General features: G+C 41.0%; 1 protein-coding gene across 1 annotated transcript in view; it reads left to right on the top strand.

Annotated features, from left to right (window-relative positions):
- Positions 1-19,644, top strand: part of LRP1 (LDL receptor related protein 1) — a 392,141-nt gene that overhangs the window by 138,968 nt on the left and 233,529 nt on the right. The window contains exons 6-8 of the mRNA XM_042447614.1: positions 16,296-16,415; positions 17,465-17,593; positions 18,479-18,742. Of these exons, the coding sequence (XP_042303548.1) occupies positions 16,296-16,415; positions 17,465-17,593; positions 18,479-18,742 (513 nt within the window). The remainder of the gene's footprint in view (positions 1-16,295; positions 16,416-17,464; positions 17,594-18,478; positions 18,743-19,644) is intronic.

Genomic DNA, 19,644 nt, shown 5'->3' with positions numbered 1-19,644 from the left:
TGTTTTCAATAGAGATATTATTACAAGTCATAGAAAGTAACCTAAATTTAAAACAAGAGAAAAATTATTAGAGGAAGGGATTGACTATCAGTGGTTTCTCTATCGTCATTTATATGAATGATATAAAATGGATAAAAAGCTTGAAGGCTTTGAATTAGAGAAATCAGAACTAGAGAATATGATGTTTGAAAAAGACAATCACAAAATTGCAAAATTTTATAAAATATTACTGAAATGGAGTCAGAACAAGAGACAGTTAAAGATGTGATGATAAAATGGGCACAAAATATTGGATATCCTGTTAACTTCAAAAATTGGGGAGAATAATGGGGAAAAGTACTAAACTCACATTATGTTACGATCTTAGAGAAAATGATTATAAATGATATTTAGATGGCATCCCTTGCCTGTGAAGCTAAGAACATAACTGAGTAAAGAGAGAGGCCAAATGCTCTGCATATTGCTTGGTTTAGCAGTGATTGTCTGAGTCTGTTTGGATTTCTCTTTGGAAATCATGGTAGAATTCCTTATTGATGTTTGATCGGAACAATGTTAAAAACCCATGGAGTGCTTGGTCCAGTATCTTTTCTTCACCTCACAGCAAGGCTGTGTAGTGTAGATACCACAGATGAGCAAAGTGCAACTCACAGACCACGTGTATTCCCATAGTTGTTTTTGGTAGAACCTTAAAAAAACAAAACTTTCCTCCTTTGGGGGGGGGGGGGAGAAATACCCTTCTCCCTGGTATGGGACAGCAATGGTCTGAAGCCTCTACAGATTGACAGTGACTTTTTTCCTATGTTGTTGTTCCCCTAAAGTTGCTTTAGGTTCTTCTTCTTTTTAAGGGAAACATTTTACAGGATTTCTGGGATGTGAGGAAGGCTCTCTTTATCTCTAAATAAGCGGGAAGGGACAAAACATACAATTCTATCAGTAAAGACAGTTATTGGGAAGTGTTGGTGTAGCCTCCTACCCCCCCAAGCTCTGGTGGTTGGGGAAATATGCAGCCTTTGGATCTCTGATGTATATTCTGATTCTGTGGGAGTCTTGAATATGGTAGAAGACACAGAATTCAGCTTTTTGAGAAGGTCTGTTTCTAAAATAAAGTGAGCTTCTAGGCTTTAAGGCCAAGAAAACTGTATTGGAAATGTCTTGGCAGCGCTTGCTGAAATCTCAGAAACCAGGAGCTCTTTCATGCTACCTAATTATAGTGCTATGCTTTTGCTTTGGAAGTCATGGCTGCCTCTTATGAAACCCAGAGGCTTGTAGTTTGGTCAGTAGCCCAAAAGGAGCTCCCTGGCAGAGGATCCTAAATGACCTTCCCTAAACTTCAAATCCCAGGAAGTCTATGGGATGCAACTATGAAGGGGAATCATAGTGTTGGGCAGTGTGAAAGGATTCCAGATTGATGTCTCATTAAATTTTTCATTGATTTGGGGTGGGTTGTGATAAGGCAGGACCTCAGTGATCTTGCCCTTCTTATGATTAGCAATACCAGAGTAAATTATGTGAAATGGAAAAGATGGTATAATGTATGCAAAACAAAATAAACATGTGCAAACATGTTCAGCTTTTAAAGTTGGAATCACTGAATTTGAATTGCCTAGAATCTAGGCCCTAGATGGTTGATGATGGTGATGGTAGTGGTGGTGATGGTTTAGGATGGGTTACACGTAGCCTTCATGACCAGATGGTGGTAATAATTGTGCAAGAATTAAAACTGTAATTTGAACAGGGGAGATAACAGTCATTGTAGATATGTTGCAGTGAGTAGTGGTGGGTGGGTGGAATCCTCTATTAAAAGAATGTTGTGTTAGCCCCTCAGTTACAAATGGAGGAAGACAACCAAGCAGGCAAACCAGAGTTTTAAGGAGTCCAACCTGATCTGTTCACTGTCTATTCCATAGGACTCTGAACTGGAGCAGTGAGGTGTGGGTTCTTCAAGCTAATTGCCCCCAACAAGCTGAGTACTCATTTTAGCCACCTCCTCAGAAGGATGCCAGGCTGAGTCAAGCTTGAGCCCTTTTCGCTGGTATTGGACTCGTATGGTTTTGAGTATGTGGCTGCAGTACAAGCATTTAACCACTGCGCCACCAGGGCTAACAAATTTTGGAGGAGCCCACTTTACTTGCACCACAGCCTCTGTTATTGGAAGCATTTTTGTTCTCTGCAGCATTTTAAGCAGTGAAAAACTAAGGCAGCAGTAACACTTTTGTGGCTGTTGACAGAAACTTGACAGAGCCTTTTTTGTCTTCAGGGCAGGAGTTGTGGAAAAAAAGAATGATGTTTATGCCTGGCTTATTATGTTTTCCTAGACCTGCGTGATGCTGGCTGTCTTCCCCATTCTTTTTAAGTCCTCTGGTGTTTACCAGAACTTGAAAAAGTTACTTTTTTTTTTGGCTGTGACTATCAGAACTTGCCAGTTGTTCTGCAAGAGACTAGACTAAATGCTGATCTCATGCCCTGAGGCTTATGGCACTGTTTAAATAGGAAGCAAAGGTAGTTACTGAAAAATATCAAGGCAATTTGGAAAAGTACTTCAAGATTTTGGCTGGATTGTAACTGTATTAAGTGCCTGGGGAATCTGTTCTTCCATCTGTCCCTTTCCCTCCCAGTTTTTTATATTCCGTCCTCTTAAAAGAAACTGAAGGCTCCCTCCTTTTCAGATGTATTCAACTTTTTTCTATCACATAGTTTTAACCTTAGTTTGCTTTCTCTTAGTCATAATTAAGCCATGGTTAACAACTTGAACAACTCAAATCCATGGTTTGAGAAATAATGTGTATACTTGTGTATAAGCCTAGAAATTTAGATTAAAAAATTGGTCCAAAAATCTGAGTCAACTTATCCATGGGTCAATGTAAGTACTGTATTTTAACTCTCTCTCTCTCTCTCTCTCTCTCTCTCTATATATATATATATATATATATATAATATGTGGTGAAAGACAAGAGTTTAATCCGCCCTGGAAGCACTGATCCACCTCTACTCTCTCATCCATCCAGCCTTTAGCACAAATAGTTATGCCTGCTGCAATTTTGTTAAGTTCTTTGCTATAGTTTTCCTTTGTTTCAACCTTTAGATCCTTTATTACATGTCCCTTAGTTTTAACCTTGATTTATCCATGGTCATATCAAAATCCATAATTGTGGCCCCAAAACCTGCTCTCGACTTATATATGAGGTCGACTTACAGTTTGAGTATATACGGTAGTTAAATATTGCAGGTGTGCTCACATGTCACAAGAAACTATAGTTTATTTAAATCTGCTTGTTCTGCTGCCTAAACCTGCTTCTGGTAACAAGCCTTATTTTGTTAACCATCTTATTCTGACATTAAAACTTGTTGCTATTTACCTATTCCCGGCTTATTTGTTCAGCTGACAGGAGCTGACAAAAGAAGCATGAGAAAAACAAAAACCAGAAATGGGGAAGATGAGCAGTGTGTCCCTGGTGATGTGCTGTGCATTTTGTGGTATAAGCCACAGACCATGATTTGTGGTATAAGCCACATACCATAGCTTATCATGGTATGAGAAAATAACCTTTGTTTCTACCAAAGAAGAGTTATCTTTGGCTCTTGGCTTCTGGATCTCAAAATATACTGGGGAAAAAGAGGTGCCACCCAGATATGTTGCATGAAGTGGTTACAGTCCAGGCACATATTTAAAAATCGTGTGATGACTTCTTCTCCGCATTCAACATTATTTTAAGTACTTGCAGAACTAATTCATGCAAAGTACTGCTATTGAAAAGTAGGATAAAAATATTTTAAAGACAAAGATTTCTGCCAGAAGGCTACCTAATTGCTGTAGAAAACATAGGGCTTGTCTGGGACACCTCGGCAGGAGAAAGAATGGCTGCCTTGTGTAAGGGTTGGGGTCTTTTAAGCTGTTTAGTTCCCGGTCCCTTTAGCTGTTTGACTTGAAATGTAGCACAGAAGGGTAAAGAGCTATTGGTCCTTTGGCATCACGGTACAAACAGTAGCAGCCTGTCTCTAAATCCTCCTTCTTATACAACGAGTACAGGCTTTAATCAGCTACATGGCCATAATGGCATGTTTACAAGGAATTACTAAATGTATTTGGAGGAGGAGGAGAAGGATGTTTTGAAAGATATTAATTGCAGATTCTTATCCCTTCTCTAAAATGCAGTAAAATTGAATCAATGCAGTTGCAGTTCATAATATTAGTTCCTTACCTGGTATTTCCAGTTGGGAGTACTGTATCTCTTTAAAGAAATCACAGATTATAATTTTATTTCTTCCTCTTAGTTTTTTTTGGGGGGGGGATGGGAGTGGGGGGTGGGGGAGTGTTTGCTGTGAAAGTCCCCTCAGAACTCAAAATTGGGAATCATGTAGTCCTCCAGATGTTGTTGCAACCCAGAGAAACCTCACCATTGGTTATGCTGGCTGGAGGTGCTGGGAGTTGCTAGCATCTAGAGGGCCACATGATTTCCACCCCTGTTCTAAAGTCAGCTGTCAGTCTGGGCCAAACTATTGTGCTTAGTGCCATGTTTTCATTTATTGTTTATTGCTTGTTATGTGGCTTCAAGTAATTTCTGACTTACACTGATGAACACTGGCACTGGGTTTTCTTGGCAGAATTTACTCTGAGAGAGACTGACTTGCCCAAGGTCCCCCAATGGGTTTTCATGTCCAAGCAGGGATTCAAACTGTTGTCTCCTAGTGTCCCAGTCCAACAGTCAAATCACTACACTAAACCAGTTCTCTTTGTTTTTGCTGGTTGCTTAAATATGGCATGTGGGGAAGAGGCCTTTCTGCCTTCTTTCCTTTCTTTCCTTCTTTTTGTTTTTGAGTACTCTTTATGGCCCTTGAAGAGTTGTAGAGACCAAAAATTGGCTTCCAGACCTGCCATTGTGGACCACTCTTGCTCCAAATGTATGTGAGGTGCCCTGAGCTCAGTGAAGGATTCTCCTTAGCCACCATGGCCAGCTGTTGTTAGCTCTTTTGTTCTTCCCAAACAACCTCTAGATGTTTGTAAGATGGATAAGCCATGTGTTTTGAGCAAGTCTGGGGGCATGAGGCCATTTTCATATGCTGTAGTTAGATATGGCTTGTTCATGAGATTTATGCTCTCCTTTCTGGACCTATAGAAGAGAAGGTGCCTATCATCCAGAAAACAGCTACTTAGTTGCTTCCATTTTCTTCCTCTGGCTAAAGCTATCCCTAATGGTAGTCTAATCCATATAGTTAGGCTTCTTTCATTATCCTCCACCCACTACGTTGTTTCAGATCTTGATTATCTCTTTCCCCCTCTCTTCACGGCAGTTTTGAGAGAACATCTGATACATCTTTTTTTGTTTCAATGATACAAGTATTGGTTCTGGGAAAAACTGAATTGGAACATAGCGGTTTTAAACCTCTTTCTTCCAAAAAGCAGGTCCTCATACTGCACATAAACAAGCTGTTGTTTTCCAGATGGATTCATTGTCTGGATGAATGTGGTCATCTCATTGGCAAAGGCATACCTTTGTGTTCATTCCTATGACCAGAACATGAGGCTAAAGGCTGCCAGAGATTGTGAAATGATGAGCCTCTTGTTTGGCTTTGAATACAGCTTTTTGGACTGAGTATAAAAGGGGAGGGTGCATTAGGAGATGATCTAAGGGTCAGCCACAGTTTATTTAGCAATAGAGAGCTCGAGGAGTTCTGGGAACTCAAAATAACAGTTTCTGGAAACTTAGATTGGGAAGGTATGGTTCAGCGTTTACTCAAAAGATTTTAGGTGCCAGAGCTTGGAGTTTACCTTTCTTATCTTGCAACTTCCTGAAGTCCACAGCCAGCATGACCATGTTCCTATGAACAGGGGATGTCGGAGCATTCATTTTCTCAAAAGATATCACTCCTTAAGTCTCCCTGCTTGTTCCTCCATTCCAATAAGAGCTATCTTCCCCCTTTTTATATATAATTGTTGAGTTTTATAATACACATTCAAGCTAATTTCAAATTGCTCCATGCTGCTATAGATCTGATGAAAGTTATGATCTATGAACCTGAGGAGAGCGTGACTTTAATAGAAATAGAGTCAGCATTAAGAGGCAAGGTATTACTTCTAACAGATAGCCAATTTGTCTCTTGATCTGTCTACTCTATTCTGAAAAAACAGATGGGCTGAAAGCTTAGTTTGCTGCACCAAGCAGTCTCAGGCTCTAGTCTAAAGACAGCCACACGTAACCTAATAAGTACTCCACAGTTGTGGGGTGCATTTACACAGGAGTACCTGGGGCATCTCATATTGTAAAAAATAAAAACAAGGAAACCCATATCTGGGAAGATGAGACTGAGATAATACATGTGAGAGATATTCCTTTTTCTCTTCCTGCTTTTGAAAGCCGTGTTCTTTTCTTTACAAGTTAAAATAGTCAGAAAACTGTTTGCTACACATTAATTAACATTGCTAGGAATACCAAGGCCCAGATAAAATTGTCCCCAAACAAGAACTGGATGAAGGGATTTCAAAAGAAGTTTGTGAAGTGGCATGGGGAGAGGTAACTCTTCAAATAAAATAGAATGAAAATCTCTCTGAGATAGTGGAAAGGTCTTCTTGTTGTTAGATGCCTTCATGTCAACTCAGATTTATTATGGGGTTTTCTTGGCAAGATTTATTCAGAGGGAGGTTGCCATTGCCTCCATCAGAGGCTGCATCCACACTGCAGAAATAATGCAGTTTGACATCACCTCCATGATATGGAGTTCTAGGATTTGGAGTTTGTTGTGGCACCAGAGCTCTCTGACAGAGAAGGCTAAATATCTCACAAAACTACATAGAATTCCATATTGTTGAGCCATGGATGTTAAAGTGGCATCAAACTGCATTACATCTGCTTGTGGATACAACTTGAGAGACTATGGCTTGCCCAGGGTCACCCAGTGGGTGTCCATGGCTGAACAGGGGTTTGAGCTGTTATCTCCCAGAGTCCTCTTACAACACTCCAACCACTACATGCTGTCTCTCATAATACAAAGTGCTTTATATCTGGCTTTTCAATATCGAAAACATGCTGCAGAGCAAGGGCTGTGGACATAATTACAGGAATGCCTCAGTTAACAAAGCTTCTGACAAAGAAGCTCCTTTTAACAAAGCTTTTTTATTCTTGCCTAGCCACCCTTTTCTTCCTAATCCTCTGTCTAGGACCTAGGTTGGAAGTATTTTAACACCGTCAGCATGGAGAGGATGATGGAGGGTTGGAGAAGCATAGACTTCCATTGATAGGCTGCAGCAGTGTGTCTGCAGTAAACAGTAAAGCTTGAGGTGAGAAAGAGTAGGATTGTACTCTAGTTGATCCCACTGTAACTGTGTATGTCTGTCCACAACAGGCAATGTAAACAGCAGCTACCTCCAGAATCCCTTACAGAGTCTGTGTGAACAGCAAAACAGGGAAGAAAAAAAAAAAGGAAAGCAGATAAGTCTGCTTTGCCCAAGCACGTTTTTAAAAAAGCACATATCTGGCCACCAAAATGGAAATCATAAGAAAAGTGTAGGATAATGAAACAAAAAGTAATTCATGTATGCATTTTTGACAGAAGCCTGAAGCAGTTCAAAGGTTCAAGAAGGTTTAAAATATGCTTGTTTGCTTATATAGGGCTTACTTGGCCTGATTGTTTCAATTCATTTGTGCTTATAGCTGGTTATGAAACATGCTAGATCAGTCCTCTATTTTGGGCTGCAGGAACCTGTCCTTATTCTCTCCATGTTATTTCTGCCTCTGGTATCAAATTTTCTGTTAAAGAGGTAATGGCTAGGAACACATCTACTTAGTCAGCTGAGGTATATACCTGTATGTTTCTTTGCAAGATTAAAAGCTAATGACCATATTCTTGGGTTGAAATGATACATAATTAATAATAATTATTAATAGTTTCCAATAATACTAACCAGAAAATGAACTACTGGCACATTGTCATCTTTAATGCTGAACCTGAAGCCAGTTACAGTACTGTATTTTCCCACGTAGTCGAAGGCACATCAAAAATGCCTTTTTAATTTACTGTGTTTGTTATGAGAGTCATAAAAAAGATTTCAGTGGAGATTTCAGGGCCGCACAGACTAGTAGTCATGGTATTAAACAAGAAGTCCCATGGCACCATTTTCATGAAACAGTCTTGTTGCAGAGCCATCTCTCAGAAGGTGACTAGGATGAAAGGTAGGTATCAAAAGCAGGAAAGCCATCAGAACCGACAGAGATGTCCACACTGTTCAGTCCCTTACATAGTTCTCCTGCTAAAGTGACCAGGGCAATCTCTGCTTTGAATTCTTATAGAGGCCTACCTCATGTCTCAAGACCTGCTGCTATGAATCATATATTCTCATAAGTGCCCCTGTTAAAGGAAAGGAAGTTTTGCCTGAGGCAATGTCTGCATTGTTCTCTTCTTGCTCTTATGAAATCAAAAGCTGGAGGAAAGCATAGTTATTAACTATTAAGCGTTATGCACTGCCTTGAAAGCCAGAGGCCGCATGGCACAGGATGGGCCATCGACTGGTCATCCATTCTTCCTCTCCCAAGGGCTGGCAAAAGCCATTCGCAGCTGCTCTGGGCTGCACTTTGAAATCCTCCTCTTAGGAACCACAAGTTGGTGTGGTAGATCCCATGGGGCAAAAGCTTTATTGATTTGCAGCAAAATGCACAAGGGCAGCAGTGAAGACATGTCTTGGCAAGAGCTTGACTGGTGCCTGATGTCTGTAGGCAATCTCTGCAAATAGTTCTCTCCCATTCCCTCTGGACTTTGTATGCTCAGCAAACAAAACTTTCCTAAGGCTGTTTGCTCAGAGCTTATAAAAACTCCTGCCATTGTCACTGAGGATAAGGCGAAGTAACTCTTTTCTAAATAGCAGTAGTGATGGGCTGAGTTTAATAAATGTTATTTATCATGTGTAATTCCATTAGTGTCAAGTGAATAGCAAGGCAGGCTGCTGCCAAAATACTGGGAATGGCACATTCCCACGTGCATGGGCTAAAAGGTGATTTGCTTGAAGAAGATGTTTTTGTTTTGTTTTGTTATTTATTTCACTCTTTGAACAGATTTCTTTTTATAACCCAACTCCAAGATTTATTTACTTTGCATGTATGCATGCAAATTCGTTATCCACAGATTCAACCATTCAAAAAAAGCAAACCTTGATTTTGTCATTTTATATAAGGGACACCATTTCTAGGCCATTATATTTAATGGGACTTGAGCATCCATGGATTTTGATATTCATGGAAGGTCCTGTAACCAAGCTCCAGCAAATACTGAGGGCCACTGTATTACATTTTTATTTTGCATTTCCACCAAAGAGATTATGGAAGTTTATAACTTCTGCTGCTTCCTTCTGCCCCTCCTCCCTGTTTTATCTTCAGGACCACCCTGTTCAGATTAGTCCGAGAAGGAATCAGTCATTCCATCCTTCCCACCACCACTCAGTGACCTTCATGGCTTAATGGGAGAGAATGCACTTGTTTCAGCTTGACTGTGGTGTGGGGCAGATCCAGAGAGAGGAACTAACTAGTTAAAATCAATTAAACTATCAACATTAATTCCAGAATTAAGTTATTTATTAAGATATTAATTAATTAAATGTGTGAGAGTGCTAAGGGGACAACAGATTTAATATTTCCCAGCTGGTTCTTTACCCAAAGACTATTCCTCTTGGATTTTTGCAAAAGAACTATTTTCATTTTTGATAGTTCCTCAGGGTTGAGGAATTACAGTGTTTAGGTCACAAGAACTCAGCTATTAATTTTAGTTCATGATTGGAATCTGATAGTTAGGTTAATTCCAATATTAAAAAGTTTTAAAACAGCAAGTAGTAAGAAAGATGTGGTCTTCTTTGCATCCAGACAGTCCTTCTATGTTGTACACCAATTCTACTCAAACTTGTGGTCCATGGACCAGTGCCAGTCCCTAACCCATTGGCTGTTGGGCCATGAAGCATTTTCAGGAATGAAAGAAACAGTTGTAGGCAATTGACACAAATTGGTACCAATCCCTGACATTCTGCTTGGGGAAAATGCTGGTTTCCCACATCAGACATCTTAAGATACACTGTTTTATACCAAACACTGCAGAAAGACTCCTTGTCTGTCCTGGGAAACTGAATTTGGAAGCTCTCTGCTCTGGAACGTTTGTTGGAAATAAACATTTGGAAATAGTACATGTGGAGAGTTAGCATGGTGAAGTGGTTTGGAAGTGCAACAATGACTCTGGAGACCAGGATTTGAATCCTTGCTCAGCCATGGAAGCCCACTGAATGCTCGTGAGCATTCACACTCTCTCAGTTTGAGAGGAAGGCAAAGTCAAATCCCCTCTGAACAAATCTTGCTAAGATGACCCCGTGATAGGTTTGCCTTATGTCGGAAATTACTTGAAATTACAACAAGGGAGAATTAAAGAGATGAGATTACAAGGGAAGGAGAAAAAAGGAAAGCAAGAGAAGGGCTTTAGATGAGTTGGATGGGTTGTCAAAACAGTGACAAGTGAGAATTGGCACACAATCATGGATGGCATTTTTCACCTTCCGTCTGATAAAGATTTTATTTGCAGGCATTTAACTTAAATTTAAATGACAGTTTAACATAGATAATCTAAAGGACCATCTAAAGGGTAATTAACCATTGCCTGCTAACTTTCCTATCTCTGTCCTGAGCTGTGAATCACATTGACTGGGTCATGATGGCTGATCTAGTAATTTTCAGAGGGGGCATTGTCATCCTGGAATGAAGGTGGGTTTCTTGTCTAACTTGGTTCAGAGCCCTATGGATGTACTGTCCTGGTGTAGCTATACTCGCAAGGCAGCAAGCAGAAGAAGGCTAGCCGGGAGACAACAGCTGCAAACGAAATACTTCATATTTACTGTATTTACTGATAGTTACTTTTGAAAACTGCCCATGCAGTCTGTACAATTAGGCCTTGTCAGCTAACCCTGCTCAGCTCAGTATCTACAAGGCCCCAAACAAGACACCTTCAGCTAGGAGGCACCAGTTGCAAGCTAAAGGTCGAGAGAACACATGCTCAAATAGAAATAGAAACTGTTCTACCCCACCCTGAGTCCTGGTAGCTTCTCCCATTTCTCTGGGTCAAGGCCCAGTCATACCCTCCCTCTCGCTTTTCTGCCAAACTAGAGCAAATCAAGCCTGAATTATTTTCCAGAATCCAGAATGTCCAAACTGAGACAATTGTGCTTTGTACATAAGAAGAAAATATAAATTATAATGCTTGGTAATATGCCAGGCAGTAGGAAAAGAGGAGAATTCATTACTGATGGATAGACCTAAGGAAGCCGCAACCTTAAATTTGCAGAGTGTCTTGGAGGTCTCTCATTCATAGGCTTGGCCATAAGTCAAAGCCAACTTTTTGAAAATTAACAACAGCAACGAAGAAGGCTTGCGGTGGTAGGGGTCATAACCAGTCTGTATGGGTCAAGAGCATCCTTGGCTGCTGACCTATTTTTATTGACCAGAATTGTTCATTGCCAGTAGCACAAAATGATCAACTGAGGACACTTAAGAAATAAGGCTCTTGCCTTCCATTAAATAGCCTTAGACACATTGTGCCTCTTGAATTCAGGAAAGAATCCCTGAAGAATTTCTGGGAATAATTTCTATTGCATTAGAGCGGGGATAGGCAAGATGCATCCCTCCTTATGTTGTTGAACTGCAGCTCCCATTATCCTTCACCATTGACTATGCTGACTGGTGGACGGGAATTGCAGTCAGGCAACATCTAGAGGACAGTACTATTTGCTTCTGTTTTATGGGTTCTACACTTGCCTTCCCGCAAGTGGCGCCCACCAGATACTTTGGATTAACAATTCCTACCATCCCAGTTATCATGCTGGGTGAGGGTGATGAGAATTGAAGTCCACCATAGCTGGAAGACATTAGGACATTAGGTTAGGAATAAAACTGCTCCAGAGTGCCTCAGATTTCAGCCCTGTCCTGGGTAAACCAGAAGTCCTTGCTAGAGTGAGTTAGAAACAGGATATAAAGGGGAAGAGGACAAGAGTAGAAGGAAGAAAAATGCAAACACACACATTTGGGAGAACAGGTAGAATTTTGGCAGAACAGAGGGGCCCCTTTGATCCCAGACAAGATCCAGGGCCAGAAGAAAACTGTCATGTCTTGCCTTCTCCTTTAATCAAGGTGCCAGATAGAGTGGCTGTCCTGGCCCTGTCAAGGAGGGACCAAACAGTATTTGCTATCTATAAGAGAGATGGTCTCTCTTCTTCTCCTTTTGTCTATTGCCAGGTGATGGAGCAGCCACTGATAATGTGATCATGATGGCCTGGTGAACAGGCGATATATCATGACCTCAGAGAGAGGTTGAGTTCAGCCAGAAGTCAGCTTGAATATAGAAGAAATTGTCATGTATAAACTTGCCCTGAGGCACTTACCATGGTGAATTACATTTTGAAGTTATTCCAAACCAATTTATTGTAAATAATAAATATGTATGGGAGTGCTCAGTTTCAGAATGTTGAAATGGCAGTGGTGGCATCCAGTTGGAAAAATGGGCTAGAGAGAGAGAGAGAGAGAGAAGAAAGGAAGGAGGGAGGGAGGGAGGGAAGGAGGGAGGAAAGGAAAAACAAAGAACTATTTGTCGGTTAAAATAGACTGTACTTGCACACAATAAGTGTCCCTTTTAGTCACAAAAGCTGCAGTGCTGGCCCCTTTGTGTGTTAATTGGAGCCACAGAAGCTTATCTTATTGCTGCTTTATTTGAGTGAATAGCATTCCCAGCGAGATGGTACATCTCTCTCTCTCTCTCTCTCTCTCTCTCTCTCTCTCTCTCACGCACACACACACACACACACACACTGAACTGAGTCAGTGTGGGTGTGACTAGGAAATGCGAGATTGTCCTGTCTCAAATAACCAAAAATACATCCATCCTGATATTTAACAATTATAAGATGGCTTTAGAAGACATGTAATGCCCATGAATCATTCTAACTTCCTGAGTTTTTCTGCTAATAATAAGCTCAGTCCTACCTAAAACAACAATTGTGTAGCAGTCTTAGGAATGTGGGTCCCACATCTTTACTGGTTCATTGCTTTAATGGTCTGTCTTTTAATTGGTTACCATGTCACAACAGCCCCCCCCCCCCGGGAAGTCTCTGGTTGCATGTTAATTAATTCTGGGAATTCAGTATAGAAATCTCAAAATGAAAATAATCTCGTCTTAAATTGATTGCATTTGGTTTGGCCTAGGGAAGACCTACAGGTGGGAGAGGACAAGAGAATATTTCCCCTTCTCTAGAGCCAGCTTGGCGTAGTGGTTTGAGCACTGAACTGTGACTCTGGAGAGCCGAGTTCAGTTCCCATTTGGCCATGACTGGGTGACCTTGGGCAAGTCATATCCTCAGGGGAAGGCAATGGCAAACCTCCTCTGAACAAATCTTGCCAAGAAAACTCCATGATGGGTTTGCCTTAGGGTTGCCCTCAATCAGAAATGACTTGAAGGCATATAACACACACACAGAACATCAAGGCTATCCACCAAAATTAAAAATATTGACCAAAGAACTAAAGGATGTCTTTGAAAGGAATCAGTTCAGTCCCAGTGCATCTTCTTACTGTCTGTGAGACAGAAAACATGTGAAAGCCAAAGAAAGAATCTTGGGAGAGAACAGCAGGATTTAGTGGAGTATGAGCAAGTTCAGCCTTTTTCCGCCTGTTGGCTTCCAGGTGTGCCAGACTTGGTACGTACGGTCTGATGTGACATTCTTAATTGTGGAGAAAAATGTTTCAACATACACTTTCAATAAGACATGTGTGTTCTATCATTATCCCTATCTTTCTTGCTGGAATCAGTACAATATTATACGGATATTCTAGGCATGACATTGCATCCTGTAGCTATCATGGCTGTTAATTACTACGGGAATAAATAGTTTCTCCAGTTGCTTTCTTTGCCGGAATGGAGAAACCATCCGTTCTTCTGCTCACTAACGAGGCTTGCCATTAATTGGCCTTGGTGGAATCTTGGATAATTATGGATGATTGGAGAAATGAAAAGAAATCTCTGTTATGGAGAGTTCATTACTGGCCGTAGTTTATCTCCTTTTTGTATAGGAGGAAATGTGAGGCAGATGGAAATTTTATTAACATTTATTGCAGCCATCAATAGCAATTAAACCATGGACAAGAAACCTTGCTGGAAGTTCTCTCTCCTTCAAGTGCCCCAAGTGGTGAATCTTTTTTATTGGGGGGGCAGGCTGTGAAGTTACTTCAGTGCTCAAAGTTTTGTCACATTTTTTTCTGTCTTTCCTTGGTCGTACTTTATTGAAATGAATAAATCACTGACCGTTTCTTCCATTGTGGCTTCCAGAAGAGTCCTGAGTTGTTAAGAGAAGAGAATAGGTAGCCATGCCGTTCCTAAAAAATGTGGGTAGTGACAGCAGTGGGTAGAATATATTGTAGTGACTTACTGTGATGGCAATGCCTGAGAAGCCCATAAGGCAAAAACAGAGGGACCCTACAGATGTTTTGGGCTTCACTTTCCAGAACCCCAAGACAGTTTCGTTAGTGGTTAGTGATCATGAGAGCGTTAATCTGTAACAGCTGGAGAACTACAAGTTCCCCACCTCTGATGAAAGGCAAATCTGTCCTCTGCTGAATTACGACTGCTTTACTGCCATGACTTTGAGAACTAAGATGTATGGAATGGTAATAGTGTATGGGGAATCGGCCAGCCGTCTCCTGGGAGAGTTCAGTCTACAAAAGATGCTCCTCTTCCTAAAAGCTAAATAGGTCAGTAACACTGCTTGGTGGAGTCATCAGTGCCTTCATGAGATCAGTAGAGATCAGACCAATAGTCACCTTTACCGTAGACCTGTATGTATGCCTTGCATCTTACTGCTAAAGAAAGGCACAAAATTGTCATGTTTTAAGAGGTTTGGAAATAATGGCTGGAAGGTGAAATGGGAAATTATAGAGATCAGCAGAAACCTTCACAACTATAGCCCGTTACAGACCGCCCAAAAGGGGTGGTCTCACGCCGCTCCCGGTTGCAGCGTGGAGGAGCCGCAGCAGCCAAACCACGAGATTCCTCCGCGCTGCAAAAAAGGAGCGCGAAAATTGCACTCCTTCCGGCAACCCGGAAGAGACGTCGCAAGTGCCAAAGCTGTACTGGGATAATAATTGTGGATCTTATGCTCTTACATATGATAAGACATTTGTAATTTAGCTAGCATCATCTTGCGATAGAACTAATTGTTTCCCCCTCATTGGTTTGAACACTGGACTATAATTCTGGAGATCAGAGTTCAGATTCTTGCTTGGCCGTAGAAACCGGCTGAAGAAGTCATACTTTTTCAGCCTCAGAGGAATACAAAGTTAAAGGCAACTCGCTTGAACAAATCTTACCAAAAAAACCATGTGATAGGTTTGCCTTAGGGTGTCATGAGTGGGAAACAACTTGAAAGCATACAACAAAAATAGAAAAATCTTATTGAGAGTTTCACATTTTCACTTCCGGAATCTGGCACACTTACATGCCCGTTTCTTAGTGCAACTCACAGTATAAGTTTGAACCAACATACAAGTAAAAACTAGTGTTATGAGAGATGGGAGAATACAGATAGATTAGTATTAAAGGATTTTGCACAAAAGATGTTTAACCACCAACTGCTCACTTGCCTGTTCACAGAATGGGAACTGCTGAACTGTGCAATTTACTGACTAGGAGCTAGAGTGTGTTCATCATGTCATTTTCCCTCTCTTAAGCAGTTATTGTCTGAAGTATTTGTATCAAAACTGCCTTAGAGACACAAGACTCCTCTGACCTATACCTACTAGACACATATATTGTTAAAATTTATATATACAGTGGGTCCTTGGTATCCAGTGGGCTACGATTTGGTTCCAGGACTCCCCATGGATATCAAAATCCATGGATGCTCAAGTCCCTTGATATATAAGGGAGGATTAAAATGGTGTCCCTTATGTAAAATGGCAAAATCAAGGTTTGATTTTTGGAAGGGTTTTTTTTGGGGGGGGGGTGAGATGGAGGAGTATTTTCAAGCTGTGGATTGTTGAATCTATGGATGCAGAATCTGTGGCTATGGAGGGCTGACTGTACATAACAAAAAGCCATAAGATTTTTTTTTCCACATTGAAGAACAGAATGTGCACTATTGCTTTTTGCATGACTATTTGTCCCATGCATGAATGTTAATGCAAAAGAGAAATTCAGTACAAATAGGTCGATGGCCTAGATTTAACCCAAACCACCTTCCCCACTACCTGCCTGATTTCATTTCAACCCACCCCTTTCTATTTTTTTCTTTTTAGAGCTTTTGAAAAACTGTACAGAACTGGGTTGCCAGCACCATTGTGTCCCGACTCTGAATGGTCCGATGTGCTATTGCAACAGTTCCTTCCAGCTGGCTGAAGATGGGAAAAGCTGCAAAGGTAGGTGACAATATTTAATATAGAAGAGATGTTGCAGAGGGCAGGCAATTCTAGAGCAACCACTGGTGGGAGGAGAGAGAAAACACAACTATACTGCATTCAGTGGTGGCTTATTTGTCAGTGTGAAGCAGTGAACACACACTGGGTTTTAGCCTGAACTTCACAAAGAGCTGTATAAGGTGCTGGAACATCCTGCACCTTCTGCCACTGCCACCCAATAGGTCCTGCATCTCAGACAACTCCTTTGAAATAAAGCCAAACAGCCACCAGCCTTCACTGTTGGTATTGTCTGGTAGTTTTGTGTTTTTTTTCATGCATGTTCATCCCTCATCATGATTCTTGTCAGTAGGATTTGTTGTAAAATTGTTGGGGCTTTTAAAATGACTGTGGCCAGGCTTTTACCCATGGGGAGAAATAGAGGTTGTGTCAATCTTGAGAGATTTCATAAAGTAATGAGCTAGTGTGGTGAGTTTTCAGCTACAAATTATGAATTCTGGATTTATGTACTCCAGAGCAGTTGGGAGTCTTTTGTTCTCTGTGGGTGGTGTCAAACTTTTCATTAGACAGGCTTTGTGACTGTCACCTTAATTAACTGTAGCAATTGTATGTTTTTTCCTTCTCAAAGAACTTTTTAATTGACACAGAAAGAAATATGGGGCTGGGTTCAAAAGGGACTCTTAAAATGTGTTCTGTTAATAGGTCTCACCAAAATGGTGACTTTTCTAAATGAAATTGATGGGAGTTGCACAGGAGTAGCTCATGTTTGTTTCAGATTTGCCTGCATAGGAGGAGTACATCCCTGTGGATTGTGATCTTGGATTGGAGCACTCCACCCTCAACAATGTTTTACTTGGGGGCAGATTATGTATCTGCTGAATTAGTAATGAGATAGTGTTTGGGTGATTTCATATCTTGCTCTTATTTTGAAGGTTATTTTGCAACATTAATTCCTTAGAAATGTTATTACTAGTATTTTACTATAAAATTTATTCTCTAGATATGTTTCTATGGCGATTAAATTTTTCTCCTTTGCTTCCCTTCTCAAACAGATTTTGATGAGTGTACTGTTTATGGAACCTGTAGTCAAACCTGTACCAACCATGATGGGTCGTATACATGCAGCTGTGTGGAGGGGTATCTTCTTCAGCCTGATCACAAATCCTGCAAAGCAAAGAATGGTAAGAGATTGGTACTCTCAGCCCTGTCCTTTTCAATCCAGTGGGGATTTGGTACAAAGCACCTCTATTTCTCTTACTATATTTTTTAATTGGCAGAACCTGGTTTGGTACTTACTTCAACTCTTGGAGATATAGATGGTCTGCCTGCAGTCAGAGCTTGGAAAAGTTCCTTTTTTGGTATCCAGAACTTGCAACCAGCACAAGCACTGACTGGGATATTTTGAGACCACCCCCCCCCCCAAGCCAAATGTTTAATCTCTTATTCACTTTGTATTTCTTTCATGTTGGATTGTTGTAAAGAAGATTGCCACCTTGGTTAGCTGAGACTTTCTGGAATGATACTGAGGGTAGTGGAGTCTCCTTCTTTGGAGGTCTTTAAGCAGAGGCTAGATGGCCATCTATTGGGGATGCTTTGATTGGATTTCCTGCATGGCAGGGGGTTGGACTGGATGGCCCGTGCGGTCTCTTCCAACTCTATGATTCTATGATTCTGTGATTCCACAACTCTTCATCTGACTCCACTGAACAAAGTTACCTTGCTAGTGATGATCCCAATTGGTAGAGTCTTGCAGCTTTTGCACAGCAGAAGCACATTAATGCTTTTATATTTTTTGATGTCCAGCGGAGCAAACTGCTCCACTGAACAATCTGTCTCCTCTTCCTTCCTATCCTTAAATGTCTCTCCATGCTTTTTTGTTGGTCTTTTTTATATCAGTACTACAGACAGAGAAATTCCTACACCATGTTCCTTTTTGCATGTTGTTACTCTGAGGTCTCCTTTGCAGCTGCATTTGATGGATCTCATCCTAAAATGTGTAACTTTCCTAAGAAATTCACATATCTTTGCACCTAAGCCTTACTTCTCTGTTCTTGTTTTCCCCTCAGAACCAGTAGAGCGCCCTCCCATCCTACTCATCGCTAACTCACAGAATATCATGGCTACATACCTGAATGGTGGCCCTGTCCCTAACATAACTCCTACCAGCACTAAACAGACCACGGCCATGGACTTCAACTACATTGAGGACACGGTCTGCTGGGTTCACGTTGGTGACAGTTCCTCCCAAACTATCTTGAAATGTGCCAAGATTCCTAATCTGAAGGGCTTTGTGCAAGAGCGGACCATCAACATCTCTCTCAGTTTGCATCGTAAGTAGCTGCAAGTTTTATTCCTTTTCTAGTGAACAGGCTCCTCCCTCATGGAAGTCTTCCATTCCCCCAGATGGCCATGTGGAGGTAACTTCAGTGGAAAATATACATGGTTGAGTCCTCCCCTCCTTCTGAATGGTCTGAATCATAAAAAAAGAAAAGGAAAAAGAAAAGGAGAATGATGTCCAGAGCAATCTTAAGGAAGTCATCCAGAATTGGGAATGATGAGAGGCTATTTCATTTCCTGAGACCATGATGGAAGTTGCTCTCCCTTGGTATTTACCTCCTCCTTTTTTCTGCTGGGACTCAGAGATAAATATGTGACAAGTAACAAGATCCCACGATTTAGTTCTTCATTTCCCCCTCTGTCTCTTCCTTTCTTTACCTTGCTGGCCTTTTGTGCACCCCTCTCTGCAGTCTTTAAGGCATAATAAAATTATGTTACATTCACTCCCTTTGTAGTATATCTGGTGTTAAACATGGCCTTTTCTAATGGTATGTGTGGCATTGCTACTTAGTGTGTTTTATACTGCAAGCAACATATTAGAAGCTCCTGATATGTTATTTCTAAAATTGCAGCTGTAATGGTAACCAAACTACTTTGGGGTTTGGTCTTGGAACTGTATTTTTAATTCTTTTCTTTTGAAAGGTAATATTTGGCTCTGCCTCCCCCCCTTTTTTTTTCTTTTTCTTTTTTCCTTTTTTCTTTTGCATTCTCACCCACTGGTTCCAATTGGAGGGAAAATTTCCATGGCAAGCCCAGGTCAGACATAGTTTCCCCATATTTCAGAGCTGTGTCCAGAGAGCGGGAAGATTTAGATCTGGGAATGTCAAGCCTCTCTCCCTCATCTTCCTCAGCATATCCCTTTATACTTGCCTTTTTACTCCTCATCGCTACTGGA

The sequence above is a fragment of the Sceloporus undulatus genome, chromosome 2 (assembly GCF_019175285.1).
Source record: "Sceloporus undulatus isolate JIND9_A2432 ecotype Alabama chromosome 2, SceUnd_v1.1, whole genome shotgun sequence".
In the NCBI taxonomy this organism is placed as follows: domain Eukaryota; kingdom Metazoa; phylum Chordata; class Lepidosauria; order Squamata; family Phrynosomatidae; genus Sceloporus; species Sceloporus undulatus.
The sequence above is the reverse complement of the archived record's forward strand: the minus strand, read 5'-3'. Positions and strand labels throughout refer to the sequence as shown.